General features: G+C 45.7%; 1 protein-coding gene across 2 annotated transcripts in view; it reads left to right on the top strand.

The window, feature by feature from the left end:
- RAB6A (RAB6A, member RAS oncogene family) overlaps positions 1-22,454 on the top strand; it is a 104,298-nt gene that overhangs the window by 76,579 nt on the left and 5,265 nt on the right. For both annotated transcript variants that reach the window (XM_074954849.1, XM_074954840.1), the window contains exon 7: positions 17,408-17,474. In XM_074954849.1, the coding sequence (XP_074810950.1) occupies positions 17,408-17,474 (67 nt within the window). The remainder of the gene's footprint in view (positions 1-17,407; positions 17,475-22,454) is intronic.

Here is a 22,454-nt window from a genome sequence, read left to right on the forward strand (position 1 = left end):
AAATGAAGTTCTTTCTGCCTGGTCTATTGAAGATAAATTTTCCATTTGGCAAATAGCTAATCAGCCTAAGCAATAAACAGCACTAACCTTGTGTTTACATGCAATAACATCCTTTTTTGTTTTTTCCTGCCCATGTAGGCAAATATCCGTAATTGCAGAATGTGAACAAAGGGCTAGAGCCACTCATGTTCACTCAGAGGCAAGAGCAAAAATGGTGTATGGTGACACAATTGCTTTATTGACTTGGCATTTCTCGAATATTGCCTATTGCCTCTAAGATACTTGACAAACAGTCCCATGGTGAAGGGCAGTGAGTTGTTAAAAGATGTAGAACTCTTCTGTTGAGACATCTAGGAATAAAACTGCAAAGCAGCTAATGTATGAAGCGCAGAATAATCAATGTACATTAATAATCGTATAACCCTATTGTATCAATTTACTGCACAATTATATACTCTAGTCTTGTATACACTGTGTATCCAAATTAATGTGTCAAATACTAAATGCCCCCTGCACACCAAACGGTAACTTATTACATAATCTTATACTGGTAGTTAGCTTGCTACATGATTTCAGTGTTAAAAACATGGTAAGAAATCAAGCTGTGCTGCTATATTTCAAATCTCTCTGGTTTCACGCGGTCTTGTCAAACACAAAATACTTAAGTAAAGTAGAATATAAGTGACCATGCAGGGGTCGAACAAACATCATTCAGCAAACAGTTTGGCTTCCAACCAAAGGCTCAAAGGAGATTGTACAGGAAGCATTGAATATTCTGAAGTGGTTATTTAGGAAGGGGCTGCCTATTGGAGGATGCAGGTTTCACTGCTAATGAGGAATGGTGGTGACCACTGACTTTTTCTTGTTTGTGGTGTGGTAGTGGGGGGGATGGGGATCCTCTGGACATAGCCAATTTATACTCACCTCAAGGTTACTGTGACTCCCTGTCCAGGCTAGGAAGACAGTATATGTCTCCAAGAGCTAGCTAACTAGCTGTGTTGGAGAGGGACATCTGGGTCCTCAGTGCAGTTATGATAACTCAGAGAAGCCATTGGATAAATAAGTCTTTGACAGCATGTGTCTCGGCATAGATCTCGCATGAACAAATGACACAAGGTGCAACTAAAATATGCACTTAATGAGGTGACCACAGTGTATGTCATTAAGGTGGTGGTAGATCCATTTAATGCATTATGTGAGGGCAAGCTTTAGCTTTTTGTACTGTTCAGGAACTTTACTGATGGGATTGTCAGCACAAAGGCTAATTCTCCAGTTGTAGCCCCTTCTCTGAAAGAGAATTTTAAGAAACATATCAAAGATTCTGTGCAATCAAATGCTTTTAATTTCTTAATTGCAAGACAATTTGTAAAACTAACAATTTTTGTTCTATTTTCTGAAAAAGAAGATTCAAAGGATCATCAATAGGATGTTTCTTTAAACTATTGAATAAACTAAAGATTTTGGGATGCAGCGGAGTTTTTGTTTAGTATTGTATTCAGCAAATCACAGTGGGTGGTTTTAAATCACTGGAGGCTGTTGCATGGCATTGGGTGCCATCATAATACAGATTAATAATTCATACACCTGTCAAATCTTCATGTGGAAATGGACAGAGGAAAGCTTAAGTGAGCTCTAGCTATAAGTGAAGTTAGTATAAGCAAGTACACTCAGATGGGCACTTGACAAGAACTTAGGCCTGGTCTACACTACGAGTTTAGGTCGAATTTAGCAGCAGTATCTCGATTTAACCCTGCACCCGTCCACACAACGAAGCCCTTTTTTCAACTTAAAGGGCTCTTAAAATCAATTTCTTTACTCCACCGCCGACGATGGGATTAGCGCTGAAATCAGCCTTGCCTGGTCGAATTTGGGGTACTGTGGATGCAATTCGACGGTATTGGCCTCCCAGGAGCTATCCCAGAGTGCTCAGTTGTGACTGCTCTGGACAGCACTCTCAACTCAGATGCACTGGCCTGGTATACAGGAAAAGGCCCACAAATTTTTGAATCTCATTTCCTGTTTGGCCAGCATGGCAAGCTCACCTGCACAGGTCACCATGCAGAGCTCATCATCACAGGAGACCATGCAGTCCCAGAACTGCCAAAGAGCTCCAGCATGGACCGAACAGGAGGTACAGGATCTGATCGCTGTACAGGGAGACGAATCCGTGCTGGCAGAACTCCGTTCGAAAAGACAAAATGCCAAAATATTTGAAAAAATCTCCAATGGCATGAAGGACAGAGGCTATAACAAGGACCTGCAGCAGTGCCGCATGAAAATTAAGGAGCTCAGGCAAGCCTACCAAAAAACCAGAGAGGCAAACGGCCGCTCTGGTTCAGAGCCCCAGACATGCCGCTTCTATGCATGCCATTCTAGGGGGTGCAGCCACCACTACCCCAACCCTGTGCTTTGACGCTGTCCAAGGAGTGGGAGGCAACGGAAGCGGGTTCTGGGGGCAAGGAAGATGAGGAGGAGGTTGTAGATAGCTCACAGCAAGGAAGCGGAGAAACCTGTTTCCCCAACAGCCAGGATCTGTTTCTCACCTTGGACCTGGACCCCAGTACCCCCTGAACCCACCCAACGTGGGCTCCCGGACCCTGAACGCGGAGAAGGGACCTCTGGTGAGTGTACCTTTGTAAATTTTATATATGGTTTAAAAGCAAGCGTGTTTAATGATTAATTTGCCCTGGCATTCGCGGCCAGTACAGCTACTGGAAAAGTCTATTAACCTGTCTGGGGATGGAGTGGAAATCCTCCAGGGACATCTCCATAAAGCTCTCCTGGATGTACTAACAAAGTCTTTGCAAAAGATTTCTGGGGAGGGCAGCCTTATTCCGTCCTCCATCGTAGAACACTTTTTACCATGCCAGGCCAGTAGCACCTAGTTGGGAATCATTGCAGAACAAAGCATTGCAGCGTATGGTCCCGGTGTTTGCTGGCATTCAAACAACATCCATTCTTTATCTCTCTGTGTTACCCTCAGGAGAGTGATATCGTTCATGGTCACGTGGTTGAAAGAGGGTGGTTTTAGTAAGCGGACATTCAGAGGTGCCTGTTCCTGCTGGGCTGTTTGCCTGTGGCTGAACAGAAATCATCCCTGCTGTTAGCCATGCGGTGGGGGGAGGGGTGAAGCCATCATACCAGAGAATTTGGAGGGGGAGGGGCTAGTTGGATTTCTGCTGCATGTGAACCCAGAAACCTCAGCCCCTCCTTTTAAATGGCCAACCCAACGGCTACTTCATATGGGAAATGAGGGCACTGCTGTTTGAAACCAGTCCCACTTGTTACGAAGGTTAAAGAACCCAAAAGACTATGGCTTACCATGGCTGCCTGCAAGCTGAATTCTGCTGCCTGGCCCTGCGTGTGTGATCTCTCTCTCACCAAACCAGCATACCCTCAATAAGAGGCAAAATGCAACCTTGTAATGAAAGCACATGTGCTACGTAATGTTAACAGCAAGGTTCACTGTGAAGGAGTGTACCCATTGTTCTATAAAATGTCTTTTAACTACCACTCTCCCTTTTTTTTCCTCCACCAGCTGCATATGTTTCTCCTTCCCAGAGGCTAGCGAAGATTAGAAGGCGAAAAAAACGCACTCGTGATGAAACGTTCATGTTCTCTGACCTCATGCTGTCCTCCCACACTGACAGTAGAGCAAAATACGGGAGGCAGACAATCTCAGAGTGCAGGAAAACACAATATGACCGTGAGGAGGGGTGGCAGGCTGAAGATGGTAGGTGGCGTCAGCTTGCTGAAAGAAGGCAGGAGTCAACGCTCAGGCTGCTGGAGGATCAAACTCATATGCTGCAGTGTATGGTTGAGCTGCAGGAAAGGCAGCAGGAGCACAGACCACCGCTACAGCCCCTGTGTAACCAACCGCCTTCCTCCCCAAGTTCCATAGCCTCCTCACCCAGACGCCCAAGAACACAGTAGGGGATCCTCTGGCCACCCAGCCACTCCACCCCAGAGGATTGCCCAAGCAACAGAAGGCTGGCATTCAGTATGTTTTAAAGTGCTGTGTGGCCTTGTCTTTCCCTCCTCCACCACCCTACCCGGTGCTTCCCTCCTCCACCACCCCTCCCGGGCTACCTTGGCAGTTATCCCCCTCTTTGTGTGATGAGTAAATAAAGAATGCATGAATGTGAAGCAACAATTACTTCATTGCCTCTGCAAGTGGTGATCAAAGCAGGGAGGGGAAGGTGCTTAGCTTACAGGAAAATAGAGTGAACCCAGGGGGTGGGGAGGTTTCCATCAAGGAGAAGCAAACAGAACTTTCACACTGTAGCCTGGCCATTCCTGAAACTGGTTTTCAAAGCTTCTCTGATGCGCACCGCGCCCTCCTGTACTCTTCTAACAGCCCTGGTGTCTGGCTGCACGTAATCAGTGGCCAGGCAATTTGCCTCAACCTCCCACCCCGCCATAAACATCTCCCCCTTACTCTCTCAGATATTGTGGAGCGCACAGCAAGCAGTAATAACAATGGGAATATTGGTTTCGCTGAGGTCTAACTGAGTCAGTAAACTGCGCCAGCAAGCTTTTAAACGCCCAGATGAACATTCTACCACCATTTGGCACTTGTTCAGCCTATAATTGAACAGCTCCTGACTACTGTCCAGGGTGCCTGAGTATGGCTTCATGAGCCATGGCATTAAGGGGTAGGCTGAGTCCCCAAGGATAACTATAGGCATTTCAACATCTCCAACTGTTATTTTCTGGTCTGGAAAGTAAGTCCCTTGCTGCAGCTGTTGAAACAGATCAGAGTTCCTGAAGATGCGAGCGTCATGTACCTTTCCCGGCCATCCCACGTGGATGTTGGTGAAACGTCCCTTGTGATCCACCAGTGCTTGCAGCACCATTGAAAAGTACCCCTTTCAGTTTATGTACTCGCTGCCTTGGTGCGCCGGTGCCAAGATAGGGATATGGTTTCCGTCTAAGGCCCCACCACAGTTAGGGAATCCCATTGCAGCAAAGCCATCCACCATGATCTGCGCATTTCCCAAAGTCACTACCCTTGATAGCAGCAGCTCAGTGATAGCGTTGGCTACTTGCATCTCAGCAGCTCCCACAGTAGATTTGCCCACTCCAAATTGATTCCCGACTGACCGGTAGCTGTCTGGCATTGCAAGCTTCCACAGGGCTATTCCCACTCACTTCTCAACTGTGAGGGCTGCTCTCATCTTGGTATTCTTGCGCTTCAGGGCAGGGGAAAGCAAGTTACAAAGTTCCATGAAAGTGCCCTTACGCATGCGAAAGTTTCGCAGCCACTGGGAATCGTCCCAGACCTGCAACACTATGCGGTCCCACCACTCTGTGCTTGTTTCCTGGGCCCAGAATCTGCCTTCCACGCCATGAACCTGCCCAATTGACACCATGATGTGCACATTGCAGGGGACTGTACTTTGTGAGAAGTCTGTCCATGTCCTCATCACTCTCGTCACCACGCTGCAGTCGCCGCCTCCTTGCCTGGTTTTGCTTTTCTTGCAGGTTGTGGTTCTGCATATCCTGCTGGATAATGCGCACAGTGTTTATAGTGCTCATAATTGCGGCGGTGATCTGAGCAGGCTCCATGTTCCCAGTGCTATAGCGTCTGCGCTGGAAAAAGACGCGAAATGATTGTCTGCCGTTGCTCTGACGGAGGGAGGGGTGAGTGACAGCGTGGCTTACAGGGTTGGCTTACAGGGAATTAAAATCAACAAAGGGGGTGGCTTTGTATCAAGGAGAAACAGAATGGCCCCCTCAAGGATAGAACTCAAAACCCTGGGTTTAGCGGGCTGTTAATTTCACAGAGGGACGGAGGAGAAAATGAATACAAAACAAATCTGGTCTATTTCTTGTTTTGATCCACTTCATCTATCTTTATACATCTTGCTGGCAGCAGATGGTGCAGTACGACTGCTGGCCATCGTCATCTCCTGGGTGCTCATTAGAAGACGGTGCAGTAGGACTGCCGGCAGGACTGAATTGCCATGGGACGAAACTTAAAAGGGAGATGACCTGGCTGAGTCACTCCCATGTTTGCCCAGGCGCCCCGACCGACCTCACCGAGGTCGGCTCAAAGAGCACCGTGGAGTACGGCGACGATGGCTACCAGTCATACTGCACTGTCTGCTGCCAAAAGGCAATGAGCTGCTGCTGTGTAGCAATGCAGTACCGCGTCTGCCAGCACCCAGAAGACATACGGTGAGCTGAGCGGGCTCCATGCTTGCTGTGGTATGGTGTCTGCACGGGTAACCCAGGAAAAACCCGGAACAATTGTCTGCCGTTGCTTTCACGGAGGGAGGGAGGGAAGGGGGTGCCTGACGATATGTACCCAGAAGCACCTGCGACAGTGTTTTTGCCCCATCAGGCATTGGGATTTCTACCCAGAATTCAAATGCGTGGCAGAGACTGCAGGAACTGTGGGATAGCTACCCACAGTGCAATGCTCCGGAAGTCAGTGGTTTCCTCAGTACTGTGGACTCACTCCGCCGACTAAATGCACTTAAAGCATTTGTGTGGGGACACACACAATCGACTGTATAAAAACGCTTTCTACAAAACTGACTTCTATAAATTTGACCTAATTTTGTAGTGTAGACATAGCCTTAGGAGGAATTGTTCTTTCTGTGGGAAGGAATTGTTCTTCTGTGTTCTTTCTTTGTAAAGCAGATAGGATTTAGATTTTTAGAGTCTTCAAGACAATTGAAGTTCCTGGGGTATGTCAACAAAGCAAGCCCAGAAACGCTGCCTCAAAATCCAATAAGTAGCTGTTGCTGAAGCAGGTCCCAAAAGGGAAGAGACAAGAAATAGCATTAGTCATTCAGTTTTCCATTTTCTTTACTGCTGCTTTCACTGAATGATCTCAGATTATTTTACTGAAGTGTGAAAGAAATTCTTCCCCAGGCAAAACGGGAAAAGTTAGGGATTGCACCCATTCTGAGGTGCTATTCATATGACCTTCTGCGTGAATCACTGTTTTTACTAAGATGGTATGAATGGGGGCAGTCAAGGTTGACCTTCCCATGGCTGATAACTTCTGTTCATAATAATGTGATATGAGCTAGCTCTGCAGAATAATTACTGCTTTAATCTTCATACAGGAAGTTGATTCGAGTGGTAAATTACTTTAGTCCTGAAATGCGTATTTTGGATATGTATAATGAATTGCATTTATGTAAAATCCTAGATCAATCAGTACTTCATATCATGCATTGAAGTAAAAATGAAGCCTAGAATAATGGCAAATCGCTAATTTTCCCATTTTAGGATGGAAATTCACAGAAGATTTTAGCAGTACTTTTAATATGCAGGTTTGGTACAAAACATGGTGCCCGATTGCATTGATTAGGGAATGTGAACTAATCTTTGTCTACTCAAACTGTTGTAACATAAGACAGTTTTTAACTCTGTTACAATTTTGAATGTAAATTGTCAGTACCTCCTTCAGAAGCCTATGTGTCACCCACCACAATCATTCCTGAAGGCCTGGCAAGTTAGTCCTGCTTCCAGCCTGTCTTTTCAGGGCAAAGTCCTGTTCCAATATCTAAACCCTTCAGTCTGGCTTCAGGCTTAATGCTTAGTTTAAGGCTAGCACAGTGGATGTCCTTGGAACACAACTTTGCAAACAAGGTTATTTGGACACAGACAAACTTCCGTTCTTGTACTAATAGATCTTTCAATGGCTTTCCATACCTTTGACTATAAGGTGTTGACTTAAATACAATATGTAGTAGGAGTTAATGGAACGGCGGTTAGCTGGATCCTTTCAGATCCCTGAAATTCATGGTGGGCCCCTACTTCTGTTCCTTAAGGCGTCACATGTAGCACTCTATATGTTGAGTACTTTCATCCATCCTCTCCAGCATATACCTCACATTGAGACACCATGAATTCGTGTCACTAATATATTTGGATGATACTGCACTCTGAGTCCTCCTCAAAGCACCCAGTCTCATAAGTCTTATTGGTTGAGCAAGTGCCTGGAAGCGACAGTTGGTTCAAACTTACCCTCACTTATTCTAAGATAGGTTAAGAAGGAAATATTTTGGAATCTATCCCATACAATGAACTCATGGATCAAGAGCATCAGCTTCTGGTTGTTAAGAGCAGGGTGTCACAGCGGTCATGCTGAATTTTAATGCTATCCAAATTGTTTGTTCTCCGTACTTGGGCACTGTGATAGATGCCTTACAAACCTTTACAATGGTTCAGAAGTGGTATTTGCCCTGTATGTTTTGAAACAATTTTTGAAATATAGCGGGTAAGAAGCTTAATCTCTCATTCCACCAGGGCAGACTAATGGGTAATGACAGGAGACTGCAGCCCCGAGACTTTGCTCTTAACTTCAGTCACTCCTAGTGTATCTACTTTTGTGCTTTGACCTCTTGTTTGTTCTATGTTCCTGGAAAGCAGTGAAGAGTTGGAAAGGATGCAGAGAATGGGCTCATTCCACCCATCGTGCAGCTACAGAGGTCCTTTGCTCCATAGTGTGCCACTAGAATGCTGTGGGGCTGCCACATCTCATGGCTGCTCTCTGGCAGTGAGCTCCCTGCCTCTTCCACCAGAGAAATGCAGGGAGTGGGTTCTCGGGACCTGAGCATGGCAGTCTGGCTCAACTGCACTTATGTAATGTTCAAGACAAGGACAGAATTGACCTCCTAGCTTCCCCTTCCAAAGAGACTTTGTGGTGCTCCCCTTCCAAAGTAGTGGCTTTCCCCCTTCAGGCCCTAAAACCGCATTTGGTCTCCAGGAAAAGAAAGGAAACATGAGCCCACAGGAAAATAGTGCATTTAACAGAGGCTTCCTGTCTTGAGAAGAGGAGTGCAATGCATGTTGGTTAAGCAGAAAGCTTTGTTCTCCAGTGGTTCATAAGCAATCAGGTACCTGACTTGATTCAGAGGAATCGGGGGCAGTTGAAGGTACAGCTGTTTGCAGTCAACTCGAACAGGTGGAAAAGGTTTGCACCAGCAGATAAACTAGCTTGGAAGACTGGGCACATGAGGCTTTTTCAGTTGCCTTGGTTCCACCTGGTGTTTGCATTTCCCCATCCTCGTCCTGGGAACAGCTCTAATAAAGAAGCTGATGGGCCAAGTCTCGTCCATTCTCCTAGCTGCAGTTTCCACCAAGACTGTTTCTCTCTCAGGCTTCTATTCTACTCCCAGATCTGTTAGTTCAGGGCCCTCTCCAGACATGCAGGTGCAGATTTCAAAAGGTATTTAGGCACCTAACTCCTGTTAAAATCAGTGGGAGCTAGGCTCCTAAATACCTTTTAAAAATCTGAGCTCCAGTCTCTACGCATGTGACACTCCTCCTGGCTTGGGAAAGGAGGATATCTGAAGGAAAACTGGGGATAGTGAGCAGCGTATCAGACACCCTTCTGGCTTGAGGGATGGTCTATTCCAATAGCATGTTAGAATGTTGGTAAGGGTGCTTCCTGCAGTTAAAGTAGTTACTTCAGAGCAAAATTGTCCCTTCTGCTGATCTAGAATTCCTCTAAGTGAGTTTCAGCAAAGCCCCCCAAATTTCTTGTAGATTCAAGGGGGGGGCCACTTCAGGATTAAGGGGAGGCTGGATTGCTTGCTTAGATTTAACAATTCTGCCCTACTGCAAAATTCTCTTTATTTGTTCTATTTGCTGGCACAAGCAGGTCTATAAAAGGCTTTGAGATTCGTGCTCTCCAGGGTGTATGTGACACTCTTACAAATCAGCAGGCCAACTGAGCCCAGAGTACATTAGGGTTCACTCCACTGGATCTGGTGAAGTCTCAGCAGAGACAGGGGAGGTCTCTGAAGAACTCTTACGGCAGCTATCTGGTACGTTTTACATATGTTCTCAAAGAACAACAGGCTGAATGTGGCATCAGGTGATGTGGCATTTGACAGGATGGCTTTCTCGTAGTAGTAGTTCAAGAACCACAGCCCCATGAGGTAACCCTGTTCTGTAGAATAGGCCAAGTCTAACAGTTCGGCACTTTCTCCCGTCCCTGTGATTCTTGTTCTTATAAAATGGGGAAGAATAGCTCTGTCTCCCATCATTGTCCCTGTAGAATGAGACCTCTTCATAGTCACTGTTCCCCTGGGACAGACCCCTATCTCTCGGGTCTAGTACCTGAGTTCTCACCTGGGACAGAGACCACCCTTCCCTTGTCATGTTGCTGAATGGACAGTGAGGGAGAGGAGGGTTGAGTATGCAAAGAGTTGAGAGCCCCTGGTTTAGAGAGAGGTCCATTTAATGTTCCAGGCCTGATTTCCTTACGATATTCGATGCTGTTAGAATTCCAGCTCAGTTGGATCAATTAGCTGGCACAGGAAGTGAGTTGAAACTATCACACCAAAGGGGTGAAGTATCTTGACTCTATGGAACAGGCTTCTCTCCTGCCTGAAGTCACTGGAGGAGGAGCGACCCTTCAGTCAGGTGTGGCAGAATAAGATGTGAAAACTGCATGGGAAGAGATTCTCCTTGTGCCTGTTGCTCTTTCATGCTCCTGTGTTTCACCCCCTGCCTTTGAAAGGTGCCAAGTATATGCGGCTGTCTGTGAAATGCCTAAGTCTGTGAGATGAAATACAGTGGCTGCTGATGTGGGTATGGAAGCTATAGTGAAGGAATAAGTCTGTGTACAAGGCTGCTTTCTAGCCATCCTACTTTCCCTAATTGGATTTATTCGCACATGCTCTGGCTGATAAGCACATGGTTCATAAAAGAGAGAGTAGATTTTCTTAGCTGCCAAATTCCCCTTTTTTTTAGTCCAATAATGTTTTTTGTTAAAAATGTAGCGTAAGGCATAATTTTTGTGCCTTGCCAGACTGTAGAGAAGGGATTGCTGCATTAAACTTATCCTGGCTGTCAACAGCTGGTTTTAAATGCCAGAATCTAATCAGTTCCCATCAACAGATTCATTTTTTTAAAATGTTAATTTTTGACTGAATTTCTGACCTTGACTTTAAGTGCTGGTGAGTATTGCTAGCCTGGCCGGGGGGAGGACTCCTATTCCGCACATCAGTAACATCTTCCTTTCAGGGATCTCAAAGCACTTTAAACAAATCAGCAGAGTACGCTGTGAAAGGGGGATTCTCCTAAAAATTGAGGCACAGAAAGGTTACGTGATTTGCCCAGTATCATACAAGAAGTCTGACAGAGCTGAGAATAGCAGCTATTTTGTGGTGTTGTCTATAGAGCCTCTTGTGGTAGGGCCAGATTTTCTGAAGAGCACCACACCCACAGTTGGGGTCAGACTTTCAGACAGGTTCAGCTCCTATTTAAGGACTGGAATAAGTGGATAGATTTTCAAGATTACAGCATGTTGGGTGCTGAGCTCTTGAAAATCAGGCCCGTAGGTGTCTCGCCTGCAGCCCCTCAGCTCCTTGTTCTGTCTCTTCTTACAAATACCCTTCATCCTCCCATCCTTTTTGTCTCGCATCTGTTTAATTCTCCTGAAAATAGCAGGTGAACTTGTACCTGGTTCTATCGTGCAGTCCCTAGCAAAACTAAATGGAGTTCTAGGATACCTCAGCTTATAAATGTTTACGTGTCCCTCTAGGCCGGGGTTTACCTGGATTGTGGGCTCCTCCTCGGAGTTCCAGTGCCTCCCTTCATCTTTCTCATCACTTGCCTTTACAATTTCATCTTAAAACCGCTGCTGCCTGCTGAACTACAATGTCGCCGCTCCTCCTCCCTTTCTTTACCCCTAGTTTGCATGGGGGGAGCTCCCAGTGGCTTGTTTTGTCTCCTTCTTGGCTCTTTCCCAGCACTTGGATATTTAAAGGTTCGGGGGGGGAAGGGGGGAGAGAGAGGATGGTTGCCCAGTGGCTAGGGTGCTAACCTGCGACTTGGGGAAACCCAGGTTCAATTCCCAGTTTTGCCACAGACGTCTCCTGTGCCTGGGGAAGTCACTTCGGTGTTGTGCTTCAGATCCCCATTGTACAGATAGAGAAAATAGCAGTCCCCCACCTCCCAGGTACCTAAAGAGAGTGACGTACTTGTGCTACAGTAACGAGGTCTATCGTACAAGTACCCGAAATCCATAGCTGGGAGATGGGATTGATGATTTTGAATTTCTCTCTTCGGTAGTATGTACTTTGGCCGGGATGGTGAAATAGCCATAGGAGGGTACTTGAGTTTTTTTCACTTTGAGCGTCTCGTCCATTCTGTGAGCATCCTAACATTTTTCGACTGCTGCTGTGCATCTAGCAGAATTATTGAGCTGTCCAGAACCAGCAAATCTGCTTGAGTAGTTCAAATTATTTTTCTAATGTGCATTAACTTGCATTTGTCCACAGTGAATTTCATCTGCCATTGTGCAACCCATTTGGCTAGCTTGAAATCCCTCTGGAGTTACTCAGGTTAGATGAACCTAAATCACCAGTCACTCTCTTGTCTGTGAACCTTGCCAACTTGGTAGTTCCCCCTTCCTCTCCTCCCCTTTTCTCCAGATCATTTAAGAATGCACTAACCTTACTGTGGATCCTTGAAGCATCCAGCTTTTTGCCTTGTTGAAAATAAACATTGTATTCCTTGTTTTCCCTCTTAGCCAGTTTCTCTTGCTTGGCAGAATTTTATCCCTCTCCTCTTGGCCCCTTAAGTTGTTTTAACTTCTTGCAGGATTGAAAGTCTGAATTATATCGGTCAGTTCTCTCTCTGCTTTTATTGACATCCTCGAATAATTCAAATAGATTTTCTGCCCCAGAAGCCATGCTGGGCTGCCCCATGCCCACGCTTGTCTTGGAGATTTGGAATTCTATTTTTAAGATTCAGTGGTGTAAATCCCAGAGTCCGCCCCTACTGGCTTTCCTAAAGAGAAGAACAATGCTCGTGTGGCAGAGTAGCCACCTGTGACCCAGAGGAACCGAGAGTAGCTAGGTCTGTTTGTATATGGGATTTGGTTGCATATACTTGATGTGGAGTAATAAGGCTTAGTTCACTTGTGAGTTACTTGGGCTTTGCCTACAATATAAAAGCCTTATTTTGAGAGCTCAGGGGAGAGGCATTTCCACAGCATAGATCATGAAGCCAGATGAGGCTTTTCTTTGGGACTGTCAGGAAGATGTGAGAGCGGAACTAGGCCAGGTGGAAAAAACCTAGAGAGCCGACTCTGAGAATCTGGATTAAATCTGCCGGAAGTGAAGGGTAAAGTAAAGCATCCTTGAAGTTTTAAAGGAATAGTTCTATTTTTTGTGTCATTTACTGCATGTCTTTCACAAATGAAATGCTTCAGCATGGGATGGGTGACTGCCCAACTTACCTCCAGATCAGTTTGCCACCCTCCAGTATGGTCTCAAGTATCAGGGGTAGCCATGTTAGTCTGTATCCACAAAAACAACAAGGAGTCCGGTGGCACCTTCAAGACGAACAGATTTATTTTTACCCACAAAAGCTTATGTCCAAATAAATCTGTTCGTCTTGAAGGTGCCACCGGACTCCTCGTTGCCAGTTTAATGGTTGCTAGTATATATTTTTGGTTGGCCGCTCAGGCCCTTCATTCTTAAATTCCTTCTGCACTCTTGGCTTGATACTGTTGGTCCTGGTGACTTTCTGTTCTTTAATTATTTTGTGCCAGCACCTTCTCTTTTGACACCTCCATCTGACTCTCACCTTCTCTGTGTCGTTCCAGGGCTGAGAATGATGAGAGCATCCTGTTGAACAGAAGTTATCACTAGGCTACATTGCCCTGCAGCTCAGTTTATTATTATTTATACAGCCATCATAAATGTTCATGGTGCTTTAAAGGCAATTTCCCTGCCCTGAAGATCTTGCCATCTGTGTTCAGTTTTTCTTGTGCAAAATTTTTAGAGGTGACTACGCTTTCAGCTCCTAAAAAACACGTTCACTGTGTCTGAGACAGACCTGCAGGACTTCTTTCAGCAGAGATCTGGCCCTGCAGAAGCCCCAAGACCTGAGAGAGAGCCAGCTACTAAGGATTATTTTACAGGGGTGGGAAGGCTACCACCTCCCCTGACAATGGGATGATCCCGATGAGAAACTTGTGGGCCTTTTGAGATGAGTTTGCTGTCGGTTTGTATTGCAGTGTGGTGATGAAACAATCCTGCCCCAGAAAAGGTTAGATTATTTTATGGGACTGTTCTACATCCAGAGGCCAGTTATAAAGGTGGCAGCTGTGAAGTGAGACTTGTATTCCTTGCTGGAGGGAGACATTCATTATAGGACTCAACTGAAAAAGCACATTGGTGCCTTAAATGTAAAATCTGACCAGCTTGGTAGTGAATGCTTGGAGAACAAATGAAATGCTAGGCAGGAAAGGATGAGTTGGTAAAGAGGGAATTCAGACACTGCCAATAATGTGTGACCATGTGTGGCTTATCCCAAAGTCACTACCGAAAGAGAATAAGGCATTTCAGTTCTGGAAGAGCAATAAGCACCAATATAATACTACTAGACTCTTAGGACTGGCAGAGGAAGAAGAGATGGGATCTTAAGTAGCTTCTTGGATCACTGGCTGTAAAGATTTTGCCTCTTAAGGAGGATGATCAATTTTACATTGAGAGAGCTGACCAAATCCTTCTTTAAATATGAATAAAAGTAATGGGGTTGGCAGGGCTGTCTGCAAATCATTTGATCATAATGGCCATGAAAATCCTCCTGATCATACGGGAAAGGAGACTCTCTCTCTCCCCGGCTTCCTCCTGTGACCCAGGCAAAGTGCCAGTGTCTTTCTAGTTTAAAAAACGGCCTCTTGAAAAATGCATTGGAGGCTGTGCTGCTTTTCCTGGCAGCTATGTATGAAGTGTGCTGGCAGGACTCTCTTTTGGGAAGCAGAGGTAGGGGAATGGATGTGAGACGGGAGTGAGAAATTGACCATCTGATAGGATGTCTTGATACCAGAACTCAAGCTGGCCAGATACTTAAAGTCTAGTTCCCCTATTATCATGACAAATTGGTTTAATTATTTCCTGATCAGCAAATCCTTCCATCCTTTCACACTTAAGAACAACAGGCATTTATCCTATAGGCTTCCTTGCCTGCCTGCCTCCCATCCACCGCTGATGGACAGTATTGTTAAGCATCTGAAAAGCCAGTGTGCTTTGTTGGTATTTCTTGTCAGTGACTGCTCTTTAGTGCTTTACTGTAGCTGGTGTACGAGAATTCAGGTAACCCTTTCAGAGCTGTGACTGTCTGGATGGTTCAGGGGAATTGTGGGAGGACATGGAGACCAGCACCAGGATACAAAGTTTTGTACTTCTAGGTCATTGGTTCAAATCCATCCCAGACTGGTGCTTCAGCCATCAGAGTCTGACTGGGCCTGCATGAAATAAATTTGTTCTGTTCAGTTCATGTCCTAGTGAACATTGTGCATCTGGTTTTGTTGGCTAAGGACTGAACGGACATAAAGAATGGAGATGTTTGAGTGGTCCCTTCTTAGCAGAAGCGCAATGTGCTTTAGGTGGCACATGATCAGGATTCATTACTGAGTCTGATCATTAGCTTCCCTGGCTTAGGCCGCGTACTTAAGGGGAGTGCGACATGAATGCTGATCCCTCAAGAACAGAGTTGAGATGTTGATAGGTGCTGCGGGGGAAATTGCTTTGCTAATGCCTATCTTATACCTCTTGTTAGTTTGGCATCACACCTTATAGCAGCCTGCCACCCAATCAGTAACGAATAGTAATGACAAACAGACATAGGGCAGACTCCAAACGCAGTGTGTAGCCCTGCCCTAGGAAGATCATGCCTACATGTGATGGAGCTGAGAGGCTGGTCTTTTTTTTATTCCAGTAACACTTGCATAGCTGGTCATGCCAACAAAGTCTTACTGGATTTCATTTCAGCATTGTTTACGGGGGTAAATTCGTAGTATGAACAGATTCACCCTGGATGTCTCTCGAAGTAGTTCTCTAAGTTGTTCAGTTTCCTGTGGAAGCTAGGTTATTGGAGTAGATGGAGGAAAGTTTGGTGTTATCCAAGGAGATCGGTGAAAGAATAATGGGATGCCTTCAGAGGGACACTGCTGTAAGGCTGACGCAATGACTGTGGGGTTCAGACACTTGGTGTCGGTTTCTGTAGCAAGCATTGTGTCTGCAGGTTATAGTCATGTATGTGCTCAGCCGACTGACTGCAAAACTCCCAAGCACCTGGAATCTTCCAGTCCAGTGCCCATGGTGCTTCTCAACACACAGGCATGTAGTACTTGGTAAGCTCGCTGTTAACCTTGTGAAAGTTTAACTGACTTGGTGTGTCAGTTTCACTCTTGTGTCTACTACTGGGCATGTGCTGTGTACGCTAGCATAGATCCAATCCTCTGCTCTTGCTGGGGTTATTCTGCAGGGGCTACAGAAAGAAAAGACAGGTAATCTCGTGCATCTCCTCATCTCACACCCCAGAGGATCATGCCTGAGTCTGTACGTAATTCCCAGAGGCACTGGGAAACACAGAATGGCGCTGTGGAGGGCTGTGCCATTCTCATCTGCTTGATGTGGCTGGTTCTCACAGTGACTCTGGAGAACACAGTTCAGCAAAGGCGTAATCCTTCACTACATGATTCTCCTGCAGGAAAATATCAGAATTCCACAGCGTGAGGAAAACATTTCCCATGTCACACATGAACTCTGATGTATAACGTTCGGAAATACATTATTAACAGAGAAATAGTGAATGGGATTGGTGGCATAGGCCCCTAGTGGCAAACAGTTGCAGGTGGTTGTCTGTCCAGAGGGCTGGGGAAACGCCATCTGGCAGACGCTACACAAAGCTGAGCTCCACATTACAGGAAAGATACTGGCTAATTGTAGAAGGCACAGAAGAGGGGAAAAGGTAGGTTTCAGCGTCGTCCCTCACTTTAAAACACCGCGTAGCTGGACATACCTGTCTAACCACATTTTCATTGGTATGAATTAGAGGCAAAAAGTACACGTAAGTGGAAAGGACAAACGAGCATCTGACAAAGAAAGTATGGCAAGAACCAGAATCACCGTACACTTGAGGCATACGTTCTCATGCTAGAACTTGGCATTTGTCTAGTGCATGGTATGTTTCTCTGAATGTGTAACCATTAACTAACACGTAGCTTTCCATGCAGTTGGGAGGCTCTGAATTCTCACGTTACACATGGACAGACTGTCCGAAGTGAAGTGATTTGCCTACGGTCATTCTGCAAATCGGTGCCATAACCAAGATTGGAACTCTGGGGTTCCTGTCTCCCACACTGAGTTCTTTGTTTCCAAAGACATTCGTGGGTTAACTGTTACTACGTAGCCAGTGAGTCCAGCTAATTTAACTTCCAGTGTTAACGAGGATGTGCACTTCTCGGAGTCCCAGATCCAAAGGTTACTGTGGGTGTTGGTCTCCTAGGGTAGCCAGTGCAGATTTTGAGATAGTAGACAAGCAGGTATGAAGTCATTCTGTTTTGTGTGGCAGAATTGGAATACATTGTCACAAATGTTACTATGCATTTAATCAGTTTTATCTTTCTCTTTTTCAGCTTTTCCGACGCGTGGCAGCTGCCTTGCCTGGAATGGAGAGCACACAGGACAAAAGCAGAGAAGACAGTATCCTTTACGTCTTCGAGCCATGATTCTGTGGATGTACAGCTAGGGGCTTTCGTGCATCGGGACATGCAGTCCCTGAGAAACAGACACAGGATGTGGGAAGGGAGAGGTATAAATATAAAACCTGCCCCTGTGGCCATTGCCTAGCTGCTAGTTGGCTAATTGCTTAGGCATCACAGAAGCGTGTGTTGAGGAAAGGGTACGATCCTTACAGACTAGTTCAGCGAGGGTGTTCTGGGCTGTAGAAGCAGCGTGGAGATGTGGAATAAGCTGTAAAGAAGCTGAGGGAGGTGCTGAGTCTGGGATCACTGGTGGAGTAGAGGGATGAGGGTTATGCAGTGACGTGAATGGATAGGTGTAGGGATGGTCAGCTGGGAAGTGCCTTGGAAGTGGGACAAGAGGCCTGAATTTAATGTGGTGGAAAAGGGAATTAAAAGGAGGGTGACATGGTCAGATCACCAGGCAAGGGAATTCTTAGCCCAGCATTTTGAACAGGTTGGATGTCAAGGAGGCTACAGAGGAGGAGTTTGCAGTAGTCAAGAGAGAGCCCCGAAGAGTTTGTGGTCTGGACAGAGAAGGCTGGATCTGAGATGTTTTATAGAGCAGAGGTTCTTAACCAAGGGTCCAGGGGCCCCGGGAGGCTGTGATCAGGTTTCAGGGATGCCGCCAAGCAGGGACAGTGTTAAACTTGATGGGGCTCGGGGCAGAAAGCCGAAGCCCCACCACGTGGGACTGAAGCCCGGGGCCCTGAGTCCCGCCACCCGGGGCTGAAGCCGAAGCCTCAACAATGTAGCTTCATGAGGCCCCCTGTGGCATGGGGCCACAGGCAAATGCCCTGCTTGCTACCCCCTAATGCCACCCTTGGCTTTTATATGCAGAAAATCAGTTGTTGTGGCACAGGTGGGCCGGGGAGTTTTTATAGCATTGGGGGGGGGGGGGGGGGCTCAGAAAAGAAAGGTTGAGAACCCCTGGTCTAGAGGATAAAGCTGCAAGTCTTGGGTGCCAAACTGACAGGCCCAAATAACAGGAGATCAATGCATTGTCAGTGGCTAACGAATGAGGAGGGCTGAGGGGGAAAGACAGCTGAATGGAGGCAGGTCAGGAGTGTAAAGGCAGGTTTCCGAGTTGCCTGCAACAAAGATCACTCATTGTCAAGAGAAATGGCTAGGGGTGCCCTGACAGGAGCCGCTTGGAGAGAAGCATAAGGGGATTTCCCCAAGAGGTGCTTTGCTCAGAGGTGGTAGGTCCAGGTGATAGTCACAAAAGCTAAGGCAGGAAAAGACCTTGAGAAGTTGTGTGCAATCAGTAATCTCCATACCCCACCTACAACCCTTCAGTTGCAATCAGTCTGACCTCTTCCTCCCCCATCATCTCTGCTTCTCTTGACACTGCAAGGAAGAAGGGAAATGGCGCAGTCATTGGAGAAGGGTCTTTTTTTTGAGTATGGGGGACATGCGCATGCTTATCTCAAGGGAATGATGCCAAAGGAGAGAGCAGTTGTTAAGAGAGGGCATTAGAGTGGAAGTGGATGGATTTTTTTGTGGGTGGTGCTGAAGGAGTTGGAGGGTGAGAGGTGAGAATCAGCATGGATGATAAGGAGGTAAGAGTGGAGAAGGAGGAGAGGAAATCACAGCAGATCTTGATGATCTTATTTGAAAAAGCAGGTAGAGGATAGAGGGGAGGTTTTAGGTGATAATCTGTTTCAAATAAGTAGCTGGCATTATGAGCCTATGAGTTAGTGAAGGTGGAGCTCTATAGTACTGTTTGGCAAGGAATGAGGCAGGAACTGTGAGAGAGCACACTTGGAGTAGAGGAAGTGATTGTATCAGATGTAAACGAAAGACCTTTTAAGCATCACATTTGTTGCAGAGTTAAAAAACATGATTTTAGCAGCTGTAGGTTGCAGCTGCTAAATCCTGGGCTTTCTGTGTGATATGTACTTGATTAATCAAGGACCCTTTCTCAGCAGCATACAGCTGACAGGGTAATCAGTGCAGATTTTATTAATGAGAAGGACAGTGTTAGATTCGTAGATATTTAGGTCAGAAGGGACCCTTATGATCATCTAGTCTGACCACCTGCACAACGCAGGCCACTGAATTTCACCCACCACTCCTGCAAAAAACCTCACACCTATATCTGTGCTATTGAAGTCCTCAAATTGTAGTTTAAAGACTTCAAGGAGCAGAGAATCCTCCAGCAAGTGACCCGTGCCCCATGCTACAGAGGAAAGCGAAAAACCTCCAGGGCCTCTTCCAATCTGTCCTGGAGGAAAATTCCTTCCCGACCCCAAATATGGCGATCAGCTAAACCCTGAGCATATGGGCAAGATTCATCAGCCAGACACTACAGAAAATTCTTTCCTGGGTAACTCGGATCCCACCCCATCTAATATCCCATCACAGGCCATTGGGCCTATTTACCATGAATATTTAATTACCAAAACCATGTTATCACATCATACCATCTCCTCCATAAACTTACCGAGTTTAATCTTAAAGCCAGATAGATCTTTTGCCCCCACCTCTTCCCTTGGAAGGCTATTCCAAAACTTCACTCCTCTAATGGTTAGAAACCTTTGTCTAATTTCTAGTCTAAATTTCCTGGTGGCCAGTTTATATCCATTTGTTCTTGTGTCCACATTGGTACTGAGCTTAAATAATTCCTCTCCCTCTCCAGTATTTATCCCTCTGATATATTTATAGAGAGCAATCATATCTCCCCTCAGCCTTCTTTTGGTTAGGCCAAACAAGCCAAGCTCTTTGAGTCTCCTTTCATAAGACAAGTTTTCCATTCCTCGAATCATCCTAGTAGCCCTTCTCTGTACCTGTTCCATCCTTCTTAAACATGGGAGACCAGAACTGCACACAGTATTCCAGGTGAGGTCTCACCAGTGCCTTGTATAATGGTACTAAAACCTTCTTATCCCTACTGGAAATACCTCTCCTGATGCATCCCAAGACTGCATCAGCTTTTTTCATGGCTATATCACATTGGCGGCTCATAGTCATCCTATGATCAACCAATACTCCAAGGTCCTTTTCCTCCTCCGTTACTTCTAATTGATGCGTCCCCAGCTTATAACTAAAATTCTTGTTATTAATCCCTAAATACATGACCTTACACTTCTCACTATTAAATTTCATCCTATTACTATTACTCCAGTTTACAAGGTCATCCAGATCCTCCTGTAGGATATCCCTGTCCTTCTCTAAATTGGCAATACCTCCCAGCTTTGTATCATCCGCAAACTTTATTAGCACACTCCCACTTTTTGTGCCAAGGTCAGTAATAAAAAGATTAAATAAGATTGGTCCCAAAACCGATCCTTGAGGAACTCCACTGGTAACCTCCCTCCAGCCTGACAGTTCACCTTTCAGTAGGACCCGTTGTAGTCTCCCCTTTAACCAATTCCTTATCCACCTTTCAATTTTCCTATTGATCCCCATCTTATCCAATTTAACTAATAATTCCCCATGTGGCACCGTATCAAATGTCTTACTAAAATCTAGGTAAATTAGATCCACTGTGTTTTTCCTTTGTCTAAAAAATCTGTTACTTTCTCAAAGAAGGAGTCAGGTTGGTTTGGCACGATCTACCTTTTGTAAAACCATGTTGTATTTTGTCCCATTTACCATTGACTTCAATGTCCTTAACTACCTTCTCCTTCAAAATTTTTTCCAAGACCTTGCATACTACAGATGTCAAACTTACAGGCCTATAATTACCCGGATCACTTTTTTTCCCTTTCTTAAAAATAGGAACTGTTAGCAATTCTCCAATCATACGGTACAACCCCTGAGTTTACAGATTCATTAAAAATTCTTGCTAATGGGCTTGCAATTTCATGTGCCAATTCCTTTAATATTCTTGGATGAAGATTATCTGGGCCCCCCGATTTAGTCCCATTAAGCTGTTTGAGTTTGGCTTCTACCTCAAATATGGTAATGTCTACCTCCATATCCTCATTCCCATTTGTCATGCTACCATTATCCCTAAGATCCTCTTTAGTCTTATTAAAGACTGAGGCAAAGTATTTGTTTAGATATTGGGCCATGCCTAGATTATCCTTGACCTCCACTCCATCCTCAGTGTTTAGCGGTCCCACTTCTTCTTTCTTTGTTTTCTTCTTATTTATATGACTATAGAACCTTTTACTATTGGTTTTAATTCCCTTTGCAAGGTCCAACTCTACTTGACTTTTAGCCTGTCTCACTTTATCCCTACATGTTCTGACCTCAGTAAGGTAGCTTTCCTTGCTGATCCCTCCCTTCTTCCACTCCCTGTAGGCGTTCTGCTTTTTCTTAATCACCTTTCTGAGGTGCTTGCTCATCCAGCTTGGTCTACAACTCCTGCCTAGGAATTTTTTCCCTTTTCTTGGGATGCAGGATCCTCATCCCTGCATGCGGTGACTCCTCCTGCCTCCATCAGGGAGTTATATCCAATCTCCAAATGGGAGAGCAATAAGGCCACTTCCAGTTGGGTTCTCTGCGGAGTGCAGATAGCAAAACAACTTGTCACTGTGTGTCCCCTGTGCTGTAGAAGCAGGTCAAGACCAGTGGCGAGTTTTGTTCTGTCCCCCCCCCCCCCCACTACCTGTTTACAGAACCATGGGGGTACAAGGAAATTGGGCTAAACATCAGGCTTTCATGCTCCATAACTCAGCTGCATGGTGTTGGCAGAGCTGTAGTTTTAAGCATCTTTCTCAAACAGCTTCCTCTTAACTGTGAGAGGATTTAGAGACTCAAAGCTACAAGACAGAACTGTAACAAAGGACTCTTCCGTTCTTTGTTTCTTGCTGACCATCTCCTTCCATCCCTTGGAAAGAAAAGCTTCCTCCCCAAGAATAGATAATTGGTGTTACCAGCCGCAAGAACTGCGTGCCACCCTGAGCGAGCTGGGCAGAGACGGATTTTAGACTTATGCTAAGCTGACATGAATCAGCGTGACTGGGGTTAGTGTTCAGCGCTCCACCTGTGA

The sequence above is a fragment of the Natator depressus genome, chromosome 1, assembly GCF_965152275.1.
Source record: "Natator depressus isolate rNatDep1 chromosome 1, rNatDep2.hap1, whole genome shotgun sequence".
NCBI lineage: Eukaryota > Metazoa > Chordata > Testudines > Cheloniidae > Natator > Natator depressus.